The sequence below is a fragment of the Salvelinus alpinus genome, chromosome 2 (assembly GCF_045679555.1).
Source record: "Salvelinus alpinus chromosome 2, SLU_Salpinus.1, whole genome shotgun sequence".
Lineage (NCBI taxonomy): Eukaryota > Metazoa > Chordata > Actinopteri > Salmoniformes > Salmonidae > Salvelinus > Salvelinus alpinus.
Genome location: NC_092087.1, coordinates 106,577,877 through 106,599,807, shown reverse-complemented (window position 1 = coordinate 106,599,807; position 21,931 = coordinate 106,577,877). Strand labels below are relative to the sequence as shown.

At 42.3% G+C, this 21,931-nt stretch overlaps 1 protein-coding gene across 3 annotated transcripts in view; it reads right to left on the bottom strand.

Annotated features, from left to right (window-relative positions):
* Nucleotides 1–11,446, bottom strand: part of LOC139568424 (protein kinase C beta type) — a 97,508-nt gene extending 86,062 nt beyond the window's left edge. For all 3 annotated transcript variants that reach the window (XR_011673600.1, XM_071390231.1, XM_071390232.1), the window contains exons 1-2: nucleotides 10,261–11,446; nucleotides 9,454–9,485 (exon numbers count right to left, since the gene is read on the bottom strand). Coding sequence is in view for 2 of the 3 variants with exons in the window: in XM_071390231.1 (XP_071246332.1) it covers nucleotides 9,454–9,485; nucleotides 10,261–10,463 (235 nt within the window). In the remaining variant the exon portion in view is untranslated. The remainder of the gene's footprint in view (nucleotides 1–9,453; nucleotides 9,486–10,260) is intronic.
* Between the last annotated feature and the right edge of the window lie 10,485 nt (nucleotides 11,447–21,931).

The following is a 21,931-nucleotide window of genomic DNA, read 5'->3' as shown; positions in this document are numbered from 1 at the left end:
ACTAGGCTGCTATAGTAACCTACTACAATATATAGGCTGCTATAGTAACCTACTAAAATATATAGGCTGCTATAGTAACCTACTACAATATATAGACTGCTATAGTAACCTACTACAATATATAGACTAGGCTGCTATAGTAACCTACTACAATATATAGACTAGGCTGCTATAGTAACCTATTACAATATATAGACTAGGCTGCTATAGTAACCTACTACAATATATAGACTAGGCTGCTATAGTAACCTACTACAATATATAGACTAGACTGCTATAGTAACCTACTACAATATATAGGCTGCTATAGTAACCTACTACAATATATAGACTAGGCTGCTATAGTAACCTATTACAATATATAGACTAGGCTGCTATAGTAACCTATTACAATATATAGACTAGACTGCTATAGTAACCTACTACAATATATAGACTAGGCTGCTATAGTAACCTACTACAATATATAGACTAGGCTGCTATAGTAACCTACTACAATATATAGACTAGGCTGCTATAGTAACCTACTACAATATATACGCTGCTATTGTAACCTACTACAATATATAGACTAGACTGCTATAGTAACCTACTACAATATATAGACTAGGCTCCTATACTAATCTACTACAATATATAGACTAGGCTGCTTTAATAACCTACTACAATATATAGGCTGCTATAGTAACCTAATACAATATATACGCTGCTATTGTAACCTACTACAATATATAGACTAGACTGCTATAGTAACCTACTACAATATATAGACTAGGCTGCTATAGTAACCTACTACAATATATAGACTAGGCTGCTATAGTAACCTACTACAATATATAGACTAGGCTGCTATAGTAACCTACTACAATATATAGGCTGCTATAGTAACCTACTACAATATATAGACTAGGTTGCTATAGTAACCTACTACAATATATAGACTAGGCTGCTATAGTAACCTACTACAATATATAGACTAGGCTGCTATAGTAACCTACTACAATATATAGACTAGGCTGCTATAGTAACCTACTACAATATATAGGCTGCTATAGTAACCTACTACAATATATAGGCTGCTATAGTAACCTACTACAATATATAGACTAGACTGCTATAGTAACCTACTACAATATATAGACTAGGCTGCTATAGTAACCTACTACAATATATAGGCTGCTATAGTAACCTACTACAATATATAGACTAGACTGCTATAGTAACCTACTACAATATATAGACTAGGCTGCTATAGTAACCTACTACAATATATAGACTAGGCTGCTATAGTAACCTACTACAATATATAGACTAGGCTGCTATAGTAACCTACTACAATATATAGGCTGCTATAGTAACCTACTACAATATATAGGCTGCTATAGTAACCTACTACAATATATAGACTAGGCTGCTACAGTAACCTACTACAATATATAGACTAGGCTGCTATAGTAACCTACTACAATATATAGGCTGCTATAGTAACCTACTAAAATATATAGGCTGCTATAGTAACCTACTACAATATATAGACTAGGCTGCTATAGTAACCTACTACAATATATAGACTAGGCTGCTATAGTAACCTATTACAATATATAGACTAGACTGCTATAGTAACCTACTACAATATATAGACTAGGCTGCTATAGTAACCTACTACAATATATAGACTAGGCTGCTATAGTAACCTACTACAATATATAGACTAGGCTGCTATAGTAACCTACTACAATATATACGCTGCTATTGTAACCTACTACAATATATAGACTAGACTGCTATAGTAACCTACTACAATATATAGACTAGGCTCCTATACTAATCTACTACAATATATAGACTAGGCTGCTTTAATAACCTACTACAATATATAGGCTGCTATAGTAACCTAATACAATATATACGCTGCTATTGTAACCTACTACAATATATAGACTAGACTGCTATAGTAACCTACTACAATATATATAGACTAGGCTGCTATAGTAACCTACTACAATATATAGACTAGGCTGCTATAGTAACCTACTACAATATATTGACTAGGCTGCTATAGTAACCTACTACAATATATAGGCCGCTATAGTAACCTACTACAATATATAGACTAGGCTGCTATAGTAACCTACTACAATATATAGGCTGCTATAGTAACCTACTACAATATATAGACTGCTATAGTAACCTACTACAATATATAGACTAGACTGCTATAGTAACCTACTACAATATATAGGCTGCTATAGTAACCTACTACAATATAGGCTGCTATAGTAACCTACTACAATATATAGGCTGCTATAGTAACCTACTACAATATATAGACTGCTTTAGTAACCTACTACAATATATAGACTAGACTGCTATAGTAACCTACTACAATATATAGACTAGGCTGCTATAGTAACCTACTACAATATATAGGCTGCTATAGTAACCTACTACAATATATAGGCTGCTATAGTAACCTACTACAATATATAGACTAGGCTGCTATAGTAACCTACTACAATATATAGACTAGGCTGCTATAGTAACCTACTACAATATATAGGCTGCTATAGTAACCTACTACAATATATAGGCTGCTATAGTAACCTACTACAATATATAGGCTGCTATAGTAACCTACTACAATATATAGACTAGACTGCTATAGTAACCTACTACAATATATAGACTAGGTTGCTATAGTAACCTACTACAATATATAGGCTGCTATAGTAACCTACAACAATATATAGAATAGGCTGCTATAGTAACCTACCACAATATACAGTGGGGAGAACAAGTATTTGATACACTGACAATTTTGCAGGTTTTCCTACTTACAAAGCATGTAGAGGTCTGTAATTTTTATCATAGGTACACTTCAACTGTGAGAGAAGGAATCTAAAACAAAAATCCAGAAAATCACATTGTATGATTTTTAAGTAATTAATTTGCATTTTATTGCATGACATAAGTATTTGATACATCAGAAAAGCAGAACTGAATATTTGGTACAGAAACCTTAGTTTGCAATTACAGAGATCATACGTTTCCTGTAGTTCTTGACCAGGTTTGCACACACTGCAGCAGGGATTTTGGCCCACTCCTCCATACAGACCTTCTCCAGATCCTTCAGGTTTCGGGGCTGTCGCTGGGCAATACGGACTTTCGGCTCCCTCCAAAGATTTTCTATTGGGTTCAGGTCTGGAGACTGGCTAGGCCACTCCAGGACCTTGAGATGCTTCTTACGGAGCCACTCCTTAGTTGCCCTGGCTGTGTGTTTCGGGTCGTTGTCATGCTGGAAGACCCAGCCACGACCCATCTTCAATGCTCTTACTGAGGGAAGGAGGTTGTTGGTCAAGATCTCGCGATACATGGCCCCATCCATCCTCCCCTCAATACGGTGCAGTCGTCCTGTCCCCTTTGCAGAAAAGCATCCCCAAAGAATGATGTTTCCACCTCCATGCTTCACGGTTGGGATGGTGTTCTTGGGGTTGTACTCATCCTTCTATTCCTCCAAACACGGCGAGTGGAGTTTAGAGCAAAAAGCTCTATTTTTGTCTCATCAGACCACATGACCTTCTCCCATTCCTCCTCTGGATCATCCAGATGGTCATTGGCAAACTTCAGACGGGCCTGGACATGCGCTGGCTTGAGCAGGGGGACCTTGCGTGCGCTGCAGGATTTTAATCCATGACGGCGTAGTGTGTTACTAATGGTTTTCTTTGAGACTGTGGTCCCAGCTCTCTTCAGGTCATTGACCAGGTCCTGCCGTGTAGTTCTGGGCTGATCCCTCACATTCCTCATGATCATTGATGCCCCACGAGGTGAGATCTTGCATGGAGCCCCAGACCGAGGGTGATTGACCGTCATCTTGAACTTCTTCCATTTTCTAATAATTGTGCCAACAGTTGTTGCCTTCTCACCAAGCTGCTTGGCTATTGTCCTGTAGCCCATCCCAGCCTTGTACAGGTCTACAATTTATCCCTGATGTCCTTACACAGCTCTCTGGTCTTGGCCATTGTGGAGAGGTTGGAGTCTGTTTGATTGAGTGTGTGGACAGGTGTCTTTTATACAGGTAACGAGTTCAAACAGGTGCAGTTAATACAGGTAATGAGTGGAGAACAGGAGGGCTTCTTAAAGAAAAACGAACAGGTCTGTGAGAGCCGGAATTCTTACTGGTTGGTAGGTGATCAAATACTTATGTCATGCAATAAAATGCAAATTAATTACTTAAAAATCATACAATGTGATTTTCTGGATTTTTGTTTTAGATTCCGTCTCTCACAGTTGAAGTGTACCTATGATAAAAATGACAGACCTCTACATGCTTTGTAAGTAGGAAAACCTGCAAAATCGGCAGTGTATCAAATACTTGTTCTCCCCACTGTATAGACTAGACTGCTATAGTAACCTACTACAATATATAGACTAGACTGCTATAGTAACCTACTACAATATATAGACTAGGCTGCTATAGTAACCTACTACAATATATAGACTAGACTGCTATAGTAACCTATTACAATATATAGGCTGCTATAGTAACCTACTACAATATATAGGCTGCTATAGTAACCTACTACAATATATAGACTAGACTGCTATAGTAACCTACTACAATATATAGACTAGGTTGCTATAGTAACCTACTACAATATATAGGCTGCTATAGTAACCTACAACAATATATAGAATAGGCTGCTATAGTAACCTACCACAATATATAGACTAGACTGCTATAGTAACCTACTACAATATATAGGCTGCTATAGTAACCTACTACAATATATAGACTAGACTGCTATAGTAACCTACTACAATATATAGACTAGGCTGCTATAGTAACCTACTACAATATATAGACTAGACTGCTATAGTAACCTATTACAATATATAGGCTGCTATAGTAACCTACTACAATATATAGGCTGCTATAGTAACCTACTACAATATATAGGCTGCTATAGTAACCTACTACAATATATAGGCTGCTATAGTAACCTACTACAATATATAGGCTGCTATAGTAACCTACTACAATATATAGGCTGCTATAGTAACCTACTACAATATATAGGCTGCTATAGTAACCTACTACAATATATAGACTAGGTTGCTATAGTAACCTACTACAATATATAGACTGCTATAGTAACCTACTACAATATATAGGCTGCTATAGTAACCTACTACAATATATAGGCTGCTATAGTAACCTACTACAATATATAGGCTGCTATAGTAACCTACTACAATATATAGACTAGACTGCTATAGTAACCTACTACAATATATAGGCTGCTATAGTAACCTACTACAATATATAGACTAGGTTGCTATAGTAACCTACTACAATATATAGACTGCTATAGTAACCTACTACAATATATAGGCTGCTATAGTAACCTACTACAATATATAGACTAGGCTGCTATAGTAACCTACTACAATATATAGGCTGCTATAGTAACCTACTACAATATATAGACTAGACTGCTATAGTAACCTACTACAATATATAGACTAGGTTGCTATAGTAACCTACTACAATATATAGGCTGCTATAGTAACCTACAACAATATATAGACTAGGCTGCTATAGTAACCTACTACAATATATAGACTAGGCTGCTATAGTAACCTACTACAATATATAGACTAGGCTGCTATAGTAACCTACTACAATATATAGACTGCTATAGTAACCTACTACAATATATAGACTGCTATAGTAACCTACTACAATATATAGACTAGGCTGCTATAGTAACCTACTACAATATATAGACTAGACTGCTATAGTAACCTACTACAATATATAGGCTGCTATAGTAACCTACTACAATATATAGACTAGGCTGCTATAGTAACCTACTACAATATATAGACTGCTATAGTAACCTACTACAATATATAGACTAGGCTGCTATAGTAACCTACTACAATATATAGACTAGGCTGCTATAGTAACCTACTACAATATATAGACTAGGCTGCTATAGTAACCTATTACAATATATAGACTAGACTGCTATAGTAACCTACTACAATATATAGACTAGGCTGCTATAGTAACCTACTACAATTTATAGACTAGGCTGCTATAGTAACCTACTACAATATATAGGCTGCTATAGTAACCTACTACAATATATAGACTACGCTGCTATAGTAACCTACTACAATATATAGACTAGGCTGCTATAGTAACCTACTACAATATATAGCCTGCTATAGTACCCTACTACAATATATAGGCTGCTATAGTAACCTACTACAATATATAGACTAGGCTGCTATAGTAACCTACTACAATATATAGACTAGGCTGCTATAGTAACCTACTACAATATATAGACTGCTATAGTAACCTACTACAATATATAGAATAGGCTGCTATAGTAACCTACTACAATATATAGGCTGCTATAGTAACCTACTACAATATATAGACTAGGCTGCTATAGTAACCTACTACAATATATAGGCTGCTATAGTAACCTACTACAATATATAGACTAGACTGCTATAGTAACCTATTACAATATATAGACTAGGCTGCTATAGTAACCTACTACAATATATAGACTAGGTTGCTATAGTAACCTACTACAATATATAGACTGCTATAGTAACCTACTACAATATATAGGCTGCTATAGTAACCTACTACAATATATAGGCTGCTATAGTAACCTACTACAATATATAGACTAGGCTGCTATAGTAACCTATTACAATATATAGACTAGGCTGCTATAGTAACCTACTACAATATATAGACTAGGCTGCTATAGTAACCTACTACAATATATAGGCTGCTATAGTAACCTACTACAATATATAGACTAGACTGCTATAGTAACCTATTACAATATATAGACTAGGCTGCTATAGTAACCTACTACAATATATAGACTAGGCTGCTATAGTAACCTACTACAATATATAGGCTGCTATAGTAACCTACTACAATATATAGACTAGACTGCTATAGTAACCTATTACAATATATAGACTAGGCTGCTATAGTAACCTACTACAATATATAGACTAGGTTGCTATAGTAACCTACTACAATATATAGACTGCTATAGTAACCTACTACAATATATAGACTAGGCTGCTATAGTAACCTATTACAATATATAGACTAGGCTGCTATAGTAACCTACTACAATATATAGACTACGCTGCTATAGTAACCTACTACAATATATAGACTATGCTGCTATAGTAACCTACTACAATATATAGGCTGCTATAGTAACCTACTACAATATATAGACTGCTATAGTAACCTACTACAATATATAGACTACGCTGCTATAGTAACCTACTACAATATATAGACTAGGCTGCTATAGTAACCTACTACAATATATAGACTAGGCTGCTATAGTAACCAACTACAATATATAGACTGCTATAGTAACCTACTACAATATATAGACTAGACTGCCATAGTAACCTACTACAATATATAGACTAGGCAGCTATAGTAACCTACTACAATATATAGACTAGGCTGCTATAGTAACCCACTACAATATATAGACTAGGATGCTATAGTAACCTACTACAATATATAGGCTGCTATAGTAACCTACTACAATATATAGACTAGGCTGCTACAGTAACCTACTACATATCAAATCAAGTTTATTTTATATAGCCCTTCGTACATCAGCTAATATCTCGAAGTGCTGTACAAAAACCCAGCCTAAAATCCCAAACAGCAAGCAATGCAGGTGTAGAAGCACGGTGGCTAGGAAAAACTCCCTAGAAAGGCCAAAACCTAGGAAGAAACCTAGAGAGGAACCAGGCTATGTGGGGTGGCCAGTCCTCTTCTGGCTGTGCCGGGTGGAGATTATAACAGAACATGGCCAAGATGTTCAAATGTTCATAGATGACAAGCATGGTCAAATAATAATAATCACATACAATATATAGACTAGGCTGCTATAGTAACCTACTACAACATATAGACTGCTACAGTAACCTACTACAATATATAGACTGCTACAGTAACCCACTACAACCTGTAGACTGCTACAGTAACCCACTACAACCTATAGACTGCTACAGTAACCCACTACAACATATAGACTGCTACAGTAACCCACTACAACATAGAGACTAGACTGCTACAGTAACCCACTACAACATATAGACTGCTACAGTAACCCACTACAACATATAGACTAGACTGCTACAGTAACCCACTACAACATATAGACTGCTACAGTAACCCACTACAACATAGAGACTAGACTGCTACAGTAACCCACTACAACATATAGACTGCTACAGTAACCCACTACAACATATAGACTAGACTGCTACAGTAACCCACTACAACATATAGACTGCTACAGTAACCCACTACAACATATAGACTGCTACAGTAACCCACTACAACATAGAGACTAGACTGCTACAGTAACCCACTACAACATATAGACTGCTACAGTAACCCACTACAACATATAGACTGCTACAGTAACCCACTACAACATATAGACTGCTACAGTAACCCACTACAACATATAGACTAGACTGCTACAGTAACCCACTACACCATATAGACTGCTACAGCAACCCACTACAATATATAGACTGCTACAGTAACCCACTACAACATATAGACTAGACTGCTACAGTAACCCACTACAACATATAGACTGCTACAGTAACCTACTACAACATATAGACTGCTACAGTAACCCACTACAACATATAGACTAGACTGCTACAGTAACCCACTACAACATATAGACTGCTACAGTAACCCACTACAACATAGAGACTAGACTGCTACAGTAACTTACTACAACATAGAGACTAGACTGCTACAGTAACCCACTACAACATATAGACTGCTACAGTAACCCACTACAACATATAGACTGCTACAGTAACCCACTACAACATATAGACTAGACTGCTACAGTAACCCACTACAACATATAGACTGCTACAGTAACCCACTACAACATATAGACTGCTACAGTAACCCACTACAACATATAGACTGCTACAGTAACCCACTACAATATATAGACTGCTACAGTAACCCACTACAACCTATAGACTGCTACAGTAACCCACTACAATATATAGACTGCTACAGTAACCCACTACAACATATAGGCTGCTATAGTAACCCACTACAACATATAGACTAGACTGCTACAGTAACCCACTACAACATATAGACTGCTACAGTAACCCACTACAACATATAGACTAGACTGCTACAGTAACCCACTACAACCTATAGACTAGACTGCTACAGTAACCCACTACAACCTATAGACTAGACTGCTACAGTAACCCACTACAACCTATAGACTGCTACAGTAACCCACTACAACATATAGACTGCTACAGTAACCCACTACAACATATAGACTGCTACAGTAGGCCAACAGGCCCGTAGATAAGTCCTACCTTGACACTGGAAACCTTGCTTCCCGAAGCCCCTGTGAAGAGAAATGGAACCGTTTATTATCGACTCTGATGATGGAACGTCCTCACTATAACACACGTCTTTCTAACGTTGGAATTGTGGTTGTATTTATTAGGGATCCTCGTTAGCTACTCTTCCTGGGGTCCAAAACACCCCGAATCATCCACATTACAGAGAAAACAGTCAACTATGTCTGTAACCTTTATTTAACGAGGCAAGTCAGTTAAGAACACATTCTTATTTACAATGACGGCCTACCGGGGGAACAGTGGGTTAGCTGCCTTGTTCAGGGGCAGAACGACAGATTTTTACCTTGTCAGCTCGGGGATTCGATCCAGCAACCTTTCGGTTACTAGTCCAACCCTCTAACCACCAGGCTACCTGCCCCCCCACCCCCACCAGTCTACCTGCCCCCCCATTAAGTTGGTACTTAATGAGCTGAAGATAAAACAGATCATCATAACATCCCTGAATGGTGTCACACACACACACACACACACACACACACACACCACCTGGAGTCAGTGTGTGATGCGTTAGAATGGTCGATAGACTGACTGTCTCTGGTGGGCCTGACCACACATAGGACACTAACAATGACGGATTAATGGTTATACAACCATGTTCCATTCGGTTGTTGTAGGCTGTGGGTTATATCTCGTTTGCAATTCATGCCGTGTCTCTGTCTCTCTCTGCCTGGCTAAAGTCATTCAGCAGCAAGTGAATCACCTGTACCCTGCGCGCCGCACACACACACACACGCACATCCCCCACGCACGCACACTAACCAGATGAAGTCCGTGCAGTGGCTGCAGAACGTGGGCTGCTTGAAGAAGCGCGCGATGAACTTGTGGTCCTTGACCTCGTGCACGTTCTTCTGGCGCAGAGCTCCTTGGCGCGCGAAGCCCCTCGCGGCCCCGCTCTCCCGCCGCTCGGATCCCCCGGTGCTCGAGCTCTCTCCGTCGCTGCTGCCCTGGTCGCGGTCAGCCATTTTAACGCGGAAGTGTTTTGAAATGAGGAGGAAAGAGAGAGTTGTGTGCCTTTACAACAGGTTCCTCCCACCCCTCTTCCTCTCTCGGTGTCGGTTTCCCCCCGGTGTTCGCTCGGTGTGAATGTCCTGACTCCTGCCAAGCCTCACACTGCTGGGTCCCCGACTCCCCGTGGGCCCTGCTTCCCTGTTCGCTCGGATCTCCCACAGCCCCCGGAGACTGAGCAGCGCTGCGACAGCTGTGGCGACGTGCTGCTGGTGTGTGAGCGAAGCGCCTCATGCAGTGTGTGTATGTTGTTTGCAGGAAGAGTGTTGCGCTGAAACCGTGAGATAGGGGGCAATGAAGGCCCCTCCCCCTTATCTACTCGGAATTCCACGGTACACGGTGTGAGTGTGTAGGAAGAGACAGAGGGACTGTTTTTGTCACAAACATTTGGGTGAACAGTAGGGTGTAGCCTAGGTGATGAGAGAGACAGAGATACAGACAGGGAGAAGCCGTGTGTTATTGAATGTTTGTGAATGTCGGTCTAAAACATCCCCAGAGAGATAAACAGTAAACACTTGTTGAAGATCACCTGACCAGCCACTCAGCCAGTGAGAGAGAAGGACGTGGGTGGAACTCTAGAATGTAGAGGAGGATGGAATAGAACAGTAGAATAGAGAGAACACCAGGATATAGAACAGTAGAATAGAGAGAACACCAGGATATAGAACAGTAGAATAGAGAGAACACCAGGATATAGAACAGTAGAATAGAGAGAACACCAGGATATAGAACAGTAGAATAGAGAGAACACCAGGATATAGAACAGTAGAATAGATAGAACACCATAATATAGAACAGTAGAATAGAGAGAACACCAGGATATAGAACAGTAGAATAGAGAGAACACCAGGATATAGAACAGTAGAATAGAGAGAACACCAGGATATAGAACAGTAGAATAGAGAGAACACCAGGATATAGAACAGTAGAATAGAGAGAACACCAGGATATAGAACAGTAGAATAGAGAGAACACCAGGATATAGAACAGTAGAATAGAGAGAACACCAGGATATAGAACAGTAGAATAGAGAGAACACCAGGATATAGAACAGTAGAATAGAGAGAACACCAGGATATAGAACAGTAGAATAGAGAGAACACCAGGATATAGAACAGTAGAATAGAGAGAAGGAGGGTAAAGCAACAGAGCTCTAAGGGAGGGATGTGGATCCCGGTAGAATAGGAGGGTAAAGCAACAGAGCTCTAAGGGAGGGATGTGGATCCCGGTAGAATAGGAGGGTAAAGCCACAGAGCTCTAAGGGAGGGATGTGGATCCCGGTAGAATAGGAGGGTAAAGCCACAGAGCTCTAAGGGAGGGATGTGGATCCTGGTAGAATAGGAGGGTAAAGCCACAGAGCTCTAAGGGAGGGATGTGGATCCTGGTAGAATAGGAGGGTAAAGGCCACAGAGCTCTAAGGGAGGGATGTGGATCCTGGTAGAATAGGAGGGTAAAGCCACAGAGCTCTAAGGGAGGGATGTGGATCCCGGTAGAATAGGAGGGTAAAGCCACAGAGCTCTAAGGGAGGGATGTGGATCCCGGTAGAATAGGAGGGTAAAGCCACAGAGCTCTAAGGGAGGGATGTGGATCCCGGTAGAATAGGAGGGTAAAGCCACAGAGCTCTAAGGGAGGGATGTGGATCCCGGTAGAATAGGAGGGTAAAGCCACAGAGCTCTAAGGGAGGGATGTGGATCCTGGTAGAATAGGAGGGTAAAGCCACAGAGCTCTAAGGGAGGGATGTGGATCCCTGTAGAATAGAAGGGTCAACTCAGCCTCTCTCCAGATCTGAACCATCAAGGAGATAAACCACTAGGAAAACATGTCCTAGGATCATATTATCAAATCAAAGTTTATTTGTCACGTGCCCCGAATACAACAGGTGTAGTAGACCTTACAGTGAAATGCTGAATACAACAGGTGTTGTAGACCTTACAGTGAAATGCTGAATACAACAGGTGTAGTAGACCTTACAGTGAAATGCTGAATACAACAGGTGTAGTAGACCTTACAGTGAAATGCTGAATACAACAGGTGTAGGTAGACCTTACAGTGAAATGCTGAATACAACAGGTGTAGGTAGACCTTACAGTGAAATGCTGAATATAACAGGTGTAGTAGACCTTACAGTGAAATTCTGAATACAACAGGTGTAGTAGACCTTACAGTGAAATGCTGAATACAACAGGTGTAGTAGGCCTTACAGTAAAATGCTGAATACAACAGGTGTAGTAGGCCTTACAGTGAAATGCTGAATGCAACAGGTGTAGTAGACCTTACAGTGAAATGTTTACTTACAGGCTCTAACCAATAGTGCAAAGAAGGTATTAGGTGAACAATAGGTATGTTAAGAAATAAAAACAACAGTAAAAAGACAGGCTATTTACAGTAGCGAGGCTATATACAGTAGAGAGGCTATATACAGTAGAGAGGCTATAAACAGTAGAGAGGCTATATACAGTAGAGAGGCTATATACAGTAGTGAGGCAATATACAGTAGAGAGGCTATATACAGTAGAGAGGCCATATACAGTAGAGAGGCTACATACAGTAGAGAGGCTATATACAGTAGAGAGGCTATATACAGTAGCGAGGCTATATACAGTAGAGAGGCTATATACAGTAGAGAGGCTCTATACAGTAGAGGCTATATACAGTAGCGAGGCTCTATACGGTAGAGAGGCTATATACAGTAGCGAGGCTCTATACAGTAGAGAGGCTATATACAGTAGTGAGGCTATATACAGTAGTGAGGCTCTATACAGTAGAGAGGCTCTATAGAGTAGAGAGGCTATATACAGTAGAGAGGCTCTATACAGTAGAGAGGCTATATACAGACACCGGTTAGTCAGGCTGATTGAGGTAGTGTGTACATGTAGATATGGTTAAAGTGACTGTGCATATATGATAAACAGAGGGTAGCAGACCGTGAAAGAGAGGTTGGCGGGTGGCGGGACACAATGCAGATAACCTGGTTAGCCAATGTGCGGGAGCACTGGTTGGTCGGGCCAATTGAGATAGTATGTACATGAATGTAGTCAGTGTGTCTCTAGTGGCAACACACACACACACACACACACACACACACACACACACACACACACACACACACACACACACACACACACACACACACACACACACACACACACACACACACACACACACACACACACACTTCCCTCTAGAATGTGGCCACTGTTCACCGCTCTATCGTCTCCATGACAACAGCATTGCATCACAGGTTTCCTCCGGCGGCCAACAACAATAATCTGTAGTTGTCAGAGTTCATTGGAAAATAATGACATTGTTGATAAGATGCTATTTTTTCTCATTCATTTGTCTATTTTAGTCTTGAACCATATGGTCTATCTATCCAATAGAAACTCATGTACAATACGCATACAGATATAAACCATGTATACTATAATATTCATATATATATATATATATTTTTTAAAGTATACATTTCCAAAGTTACCATAGATTACCTGTTATTTACCAAAATGACTGAAGATTCCGGTAACTTTAGTAAGTTTTGCGACACTAACTGTTTAGAACAATCCACTGGTTATATTGAAAATGTGTCTGAACACGTTGCTCATATCGAGGTCTATTATCTATCTATCTATCTGTGGCTGTCTGTACATTGTCTGCATTGACAGTGTAGAGACTGAGGGGGGGGGGGCAGTGGCCAGCGTGGGGATTTGAACCGGTGACTCTGTGGTTAGGAGCTGAGTGGCAGTTGAGTGCACTATCACCTGTCTGTGCCATGAGAGTTAGGACCCCTACACTGGGCCAATAGGAACACTGCTTTTGAAACACATCTAGTAGCTGTCATGGAGGCCCTGTCCTTTCCTGTTCTCTAGTAGCTGTCATGGAGGCCCTGTCCTTTCCTGTTCTCTAGTAGCTGTCATGGAGGCCCTGTCCTTTCCTGTTCTCTAGTAGCTGTCACGGAGGCCCTGTCCTTTCCTGTTCTCTAGTAGCTGTCATGGAGGCCCTGTCCTTTCCTGTTCTCTAGTAGCTGTCATGGAGGCCCTGTCCTTTCCTGTTCTCTAGTAGCTGTCATGGAGGCCCTCTCCTTTCCTGTTCTCTAGTAGCTGTCATGGAGGCCCTGTCCTTTCCTGTTCTCTAGTAGCTGTCATGGAGGCCCTGTCCTTTCCTGTTCTCTAGTAGCTGTCATGGAGGCCCTGTCCTTTCCTGTTCTCTAGTAGCTGTCATGGAGGCCCTCCCCTTTCCTGTTCTCTAGTAGCTGTCATGGAGGCCCTGTCCTTTCCTGTTCTCTAGTAGCTGTCATGGAGGCCCTGTCCTTTCCTGTTCTCTAGTAGGTGTCATGGAGGCCCTGTCCTTTCCTGTTCTCTAGTAGCTGTCACAGAGGCCCTGTCCTTTCCTGTTCTCTAGTAGCTGTCATGGAGGCCCTGTCCTTTCCTGTTCTCTAGTAGCTGTCATGGAGGCCCTCTCCTTTCCTGTTCTCTAGTAGCTGTCATGGAGGCCCTGTCCTTTCCTGTTCTCTAGTAGCTGTCATGGAGGCCCTGTCCTTTCCTGTTCTCTAGTAGCTGTCATGGAGGCCCTCTCCTTTCCTGTTCTCTAGAAGCTGTCATGGAGGCCCTGTTCTCTAGTAGCTGTCATGGAGGCCCTGTCCTTTCCTGTTCTCTAGTAGCTGTCATGGAGGCCCTGTCCTTTCCTGTTCTCTAGTAGCTGTCATGGAGGCCCTCTCCTTTCCTGTTCTCTAGTAGCTGTCATGGAGGCCCTGTCCTTTCCTGTTCTCTAGTAGCTGTCATGGAGGCCCTGTCCTTTCCTGTTCTCTAGTAGCTGTCATGGAGGCCCTCTCCTTTCCTGTTCTCTAGTAGCTGTCATGGAGGCCTTGTCCTTTCCTGTTCTCTAGTAGCTGTCATGGAGGCCCTCTCCTTTCCTGTTCTCTAGTAGCTGTCATGGAGGCCCTGTCCTTTCCTGTTCTCTAGTAGCTGTCATGGAGGCCCTGTCCTTTCCTGTTCTCTAGTAGCTGTCACGGAGGCCCTGTCCTTTCATGTTCTCTAGTAGCTGTCACGGAGGCCCTCTCCTTTCCTGTTCTCTAGTAGCTGTCATGGAGGCCCTGTCCTTTCCTGTTCTCTAGTAGCTGTCATGGAGGCCCTCTCCTTTCCTGTTCTCTAGTAGCTGTCATGGAGGCCCTGTCCTTTCCTGTTCTCTAGTAGCTGTCATGGAGGCCCTCTCCTTTCCTGTTCTCTAGTAGCTGTCACAGAGGCCCTCTCCTTTCCTGTTCTCTAGTAGCTGTCATGGAGGCCCTGTCCTTTCCTGTTCTCTGGTAGCTGTCATGGAGGCCCTCTCCTTTCCTGTTCTCTAGTAGCTGTCATGGAGGCCCTGTCCTTTCCTGTTCTCTAGTAGCTGTCATGGAGGCCCTGTCCTTTCCTGTTCTCTAGTAGCTGTCACGGAGGCCCTCTCCTTTCCTGTTCTCTAGTAGCTGTCATGGAGGCCTTGTCCTTTCCTGTTCTCTAGTAGCTGTCATGGAGGCCCTGTCCTTTCCTGTTCTCTAGTAGCTGTCACGGAGGCCCTCTCCTTTCCTGTTCTCTAGTAGCTGTCACGGAGGCCCTGTCCTTCCCTGTTCTCTAGTAGCTGTCACGGAGGCCCTGTCCTTTCCTGTTCTCTAGTAGCTGTCACGGAGGCCCTGTCCTTTCCTGTTCTCTAGTAGCTGTCACGGAGGCCCTGTCCTTTCCTGTTCTCTAGTAGCTGTCATGGAGGCCCTGTCCTTTCCTGTTCTCTAGTAGCTGTCATGGAGGCCCTGTCCTTTCCTGTTCTCTAGTAGCTGTCATGGAGGCCCTGTCCTTTCCTGTTCTCTAGTAGCTGTCATGGAGGCCCTGTCCTTTCCTGTTCTCTAGTAGCTGTCATGGAGGCCCTGTCCTTTCCTGTTCTCTAGTAGCTGTCACGGAGGCCCTGTCCTTTCATGTTCTCTAGTAGCTGTCACGGAGGCCCTCTCCTTTCCTGTTCTCTAGTAGCTGTCATGGAGGCCCTGTCCTTTCCTGTTCTCTAGTAGCTGTCATGGAGGCCCTCTCCTTTCCTGTTCTCTAGTAGCTGTCATGGAGGCCCTGTCCTTTCCTGTTCTCTAGTAGCTGTCAATTAGGCCCTCTCCTTCCCTGTTCTCTAGTAGCTGTCACAGAGGCCCTCTCCTTTCCTGTTCTCTAGTAGCTGTCATGGAGGCCCTGTCCTTTCCTGTTCTCTGGTAGCTGTCATGGAGGCCCTCTCCTTTCCTGTTCTCTAGTAGCTGTCATGGAGGCCCTGTCCTTTCCTGTTCTCTAGTAGCTGTCATGGAGGCCCTGTCCTTTCCTGTTCTCTAGTAGCTGTCACGGAGGCCCTCTCCTTTCCTGTTCTCTAGTAGCTGTCATGGAGGCCTTGTCCTTTCCTGTTCTCTAGTAGCTGTCATGGAGGCCCTGTCCTTTCCTGTTCTCTAGTAGCTGTCACGGAGGCCCTCTCCTTTCCTGTTCTCTAGTAGCTGTCACGGAGGCCCTGTCCTTCCCTGTTCTCTAGTAGCTGTCACGGAGGCCCTGTCCTTTCCTGTTCTCTAGTAGCTGTCACGGAGGCCCTGTCCTTTCCTGTTCTCTAGTAGCTGTCACGGAGGCCCTGTCCTTTCCTGTTCTCTAGTAGCTGTCATGGAGGCCCTGTCCTTTCCTGTTCTCTAGTAGCTGTCATGGAGGCCCTGTCCTTTCCTGTTCTCTAGTAGCTGTCATGGAGGCCCTGTCCTTTCCTGTTCTCTAGTAGCTGTCATGGAGGCCCTGTCCTTTCCTGTTCTCTAGTAGCTGTCATGGAGGCCCTGTCCTTTCCTGTTCTCTAGTAGCTGTCACGGAGGCCCTGTCCTTTCATGTTCTCTAGTAGCTGTCACGGAGGCCCTCTCCTTTCCTGTTCTCTAGTAGCTGTCATGGAGGCCCTGTCCTTTCCTGTTCTCTAGTAGCTGTCATGGAGGCCCTCTCCTTTCCTGTTCTCTAGTAGCTGTCATGGAGGCCCTGTCCTTTCCTGTTCTCTAGTAGCTGTCAATTAGGCCCTCTCCTTCCCTGTTCTCTAGTAGCTGTCACAGAGGCCCTCTCCTTTCCTGTTCTCTAGTAGCTGTCATGGAGGCCCTGTCCTTTCCTGTTCTCTGGTAGCTGTCATGGAGGCCCTCTCCTTTCCTGTTCTCTAGTAGCTGTCATGGAGGCCCTGTCCTTTCCTGTTCTCTAGTAGCTGTCACGGAGGCCCTTTCCTTTCCTGTTCTCTAGTAGCTGTCATGGAGGCCTTGTCCTTTCCTGTTCTCTAGTAGCTGTCATGGAGGCCCTGTCCTTTCCTGTTCTCTAGTAGCTGTCACGGAGGCCCTCTCCTTTCCTGTTCTCTAGTAGCTGTCACGGAGGCCCTGTCCTTCCCTGTTCTCTAGTAGCTGTCACGGAGGCCCTGTCCTTTCCTGTTCTCTAGTAGCTGTCACGGAGGCCCTGTCCTTTCCTGTTCTCTAGTAGCTGTCATGGAGGCCCTGTCCTTTCCTGTTCTCTAGTAGCTGTCATGGAGGCCCTGTCCTTTCCTGTTCTCTAGTAGCTGTCATGGAGGCCCTGTCCTTTCCTGTTCTCTAGTAGCTGTCATGGAGGCCCTGTCCTTTCCTATTCTCTAGTAGCTGTCATGGAGGCCCTGTCCTTTCCTGTTCTCTAGTAGCTGTCATGGAGGCCCTGTCCTTTCCTGTTCTCTAGTAGCTGTCATGGAGGCCCTGTCCTTTCCTGTTCTCTAGTAGCTGTCATAGAGGCCCTGTCCTTTCCTGTTCTCTAGTAGCTGTCATGGAGGCCCTTTCCTTTCCTGTTCTCTAGTAGCTGTCATGGAGGCCCTGTCCTTTCCTGTTTTATTGGTTCGGGACACATGTTTACATTCCCAAAACAAGATAAATAAACAGACATTAACAGTAAACATTACACACACAAACATTTCAAAAGAGAATAAAGATGTTTAAAATTAAGTTTATTTCCAAATCCCTATATAACAATTTTCAGAAATGTTGATAAATTAACTTTTATTGTTTTAAAGAAATGATGAAATAGATTAGATAGTGGATTAAAAAAAACACCAATCATGGCATGGGGTTATTCAATGAAGGACATGTATTTGTTTAAAATCTATCACTTGATGGTTTCATTACAGAGAGACAAAAATATGTTGTTTAAAAACAATACTATGTTGCCACCTCACTGAGAGAAATAACACGTTTTATACAGTCAAATGAGACAAATAACTGTTTTATGAAGAACTGTGCAAATAATACATTTGTGACATCTCTATATATACAGTTGAAGTCGGAAGTTTACATTATACACCTTAGCTAAATACATTTAAACTCAGTTTTTCACAATTCCTGACATTTAATCCTAGTAAGAGTTCCCTGTCTTAGGTCAGTTAGGATCACCACTTTATTTTAAGAATGTGAAATGTCAGAAAAGTAGTAGAGAAAATTATTTATTTCAGCTTTCTTTCATCACATTCCCAGTGGGTAAGAAGTTTACATCAATTCAATTAGTATTTGGTAGCATTGCCTTTAAATTGTTTATCTTGGGTCAAACGTTTCGGGTAGCCTTCCACAAGCTTCCCATAATAAGTTGGGTGAATTTTGGTACATTCCTCCTGACAGAGCTGCTGTAACCGAGTCAGGTTTGTAGGCCTCCTTGCTCGCATAGCTTTTTCAGTTCTGCCCACACATTTTCTATGGGATTGAGGTCAGGGCTTTGTGATGGCCACTCCAGTACCTTGACTTTGTTGTCCTTAAGCCATTTTGCCACAACTTTGGAAGTATGCTTGGGGTCATTGTCCATTTGGAAGGCCCATTTGCGACTCAGCTTTAACTACCTGACAGATGTCTTGAGATGTTGCTTCAATATATCCACATCATTTTCCTCCCTCATGTTGCCATCTATTTTGTGAAGTGCACCAGCCCCTCCTGCAGCAAAGCACCCCCACAACATGATGCTGCCACCCCCGTGCTTCACGGTTGGGAGGGTGTTCTTCGACTAGCAAGCGTTCCCCTTTTTCCTCCAAACATAACGATGGTCATTATGGCCAAACAGTTCTATTTTTGTTTCATCAGACCAGAGGACATTTCTCCAAAAAGTACGATCTTTGTCCCCATGTGCAGTTGGAAACCGTAGTCTGGCCTTTTTATGGTGGTTTTGGAGCAGTGGCTTCTTCCTTGCTGAGCGGCCTTTTCAGGTTATGTCGATATAGGACTCGTTTTACTGTGGATATAGATACTTTTGTACCTGTTTTCTCCAGCATCTTCACAAGGTCCTTTGCTGTTGTTCTGGGATTGATTTGCACTTTTCGCACCAAAGTACGTTCATCTCTAGGAGACAGAACGCATCTCCTTCCTGAGCGGTATGACGGCTGCGTGGTCCAATGGTGTTTATGCTTGCGTACTATTGTTTGTACAGATGAACGTGGTACCTTCAGGCATTTTGAAATTGCTCCCAAGGATGAACCAGACTTGTGGAGGTCTACAATTTTTTTATGGGGTCTTGGATGATTTCTTCGGATGTCAAGCAAAGAGGCACTGAGTTTGAAGGTAGGCCTTGAAATACATCCACAAGTACACCTACAATTGACTCAAATTATGTCAATTAGCCTATCAGAAGCTTCTAAAGCCATGACATAATTTTCTGGAATTTTCCAAGCTGTTTAAAGGCACAGTCAACTTAGTGTATGTGAACTTCTGACCCACTGGAATTGTGATACAGTGAATTGTAAGTGAAATAATCTGTCTGTAAACAATTGTTGGAAAAATTACTTGTGTCATGCACAAAGTAGATGTCCTAACCGACTTGCCAAAACTATAGTTTGTTCACAAGATATTGGTGGAGTGGTTGAAAAACTAGATTTAATGGCTCCAACCTAAGTGTATGTAAACTGTAGCTATCTGAAGATGAATGCACTGCCTGGAAGTCGCTCTGGATAAGAGGATCTGCTAAATGACTCAAATATCAAACTGACTATAAATGTTTTGCATACAGATCTCATATTATTGTTTTGATTTAATATATATATTTTTGTTTTTAAATCAATACTATAATATGAGATCTGACACCAATATATTTCATAATTTCTTTAAACAATAAAAGTTAATTTATGAATATTTCTGAAAATTGTTATATAGCGTTTTGGAATGAAACTTAATTTTAAACGTCTTTATGTTCTTTATTCTCTTTTGAAACTTTTGTGTGTAATGTTTACTGTTAATGTCTGTTTATTTAACATGCTTTGGGAATGTAAACGTGTCCCACACCAATAAAGGCCTTTAGAATTAAATGTCTGCATCATTGTCGGCTTTCTGTTCAACTGAGTGTTTCTGGCGCCACCTGCTGGCTGTTTAGGAGAAGACACACTGGGATCAGACATTGCCGCTTGTGTAACTGTCATTGGATGGGGTTTTGAATGTTTAAGCCTGACTGGGTACATAGACTGTCCATCAAATGAAACCGGAAGAAAGGTTACATATGAAAACAATGTGTAAGGATAGTGGTGTGTCCTTACCGAGTTGTTACGGTGAGTATATTGTGGCATGAGTCCGTGTTTACGGTATTCTAACTGTTGTCTGGTTTGGAACGTTAGTTGGTTTATTTGCATGTGAACGCGACACGAACCTAACCTTCAGCCAATAATGTTATCTTGTTGTGAACCGTTTCCTCAGCCATGCCAACTTCCCCGGTAAAGACACGGATCCCGCTCACGAGCTTCGGTCATCTGATCACCGAGGTCAAGGTAGGTAAACCGAGTGATTTCTTATTTCAGTTCATGAAACATGGGACCAGCACTTTACATGTTGGTGTTTATATTTTAGTTCGATGTATTTAACCAATACCACACCTCTGCCATCGACCCTTGACCAATACCACACCTCTACCATCGACCAATACCACCTCTACCATCGACCCTTAACCAACACCACACCTCTACCATCGACCCTTAACCAACACCACACCTCTACCATCGACCCTTAACCAATACCACACCTCTACCATCGACCCTTAACCAATACCACACCTCTACCATCGACCAATACCACCTCTACCATCGACCCTTAACCAACACCACACCTCTACCATCGACCCTTAACCAACACCACACCTCTACCATCGACCCTTAACCAATACCACACCTCTACCATCGACCCTTAACCAATACCACACCTCTACCATCGACCCTTAACCAATACCACACCTCTACCATCGACCCTTAACCAATACCACACCTCTATCATCGACCCTTAACCAATACCACACCTCTGCCATCGACCCTTGACCAATACCACACCTCTACCATCGACCCTTAACCAATACCACACCTCTGCCATCGACCCTTGACCAATACCACACCTCTACCATCGACCCTTAACCAATACCACACCTCTGCCATCGACCCTTGACCAATACCACACCTCTGCCAT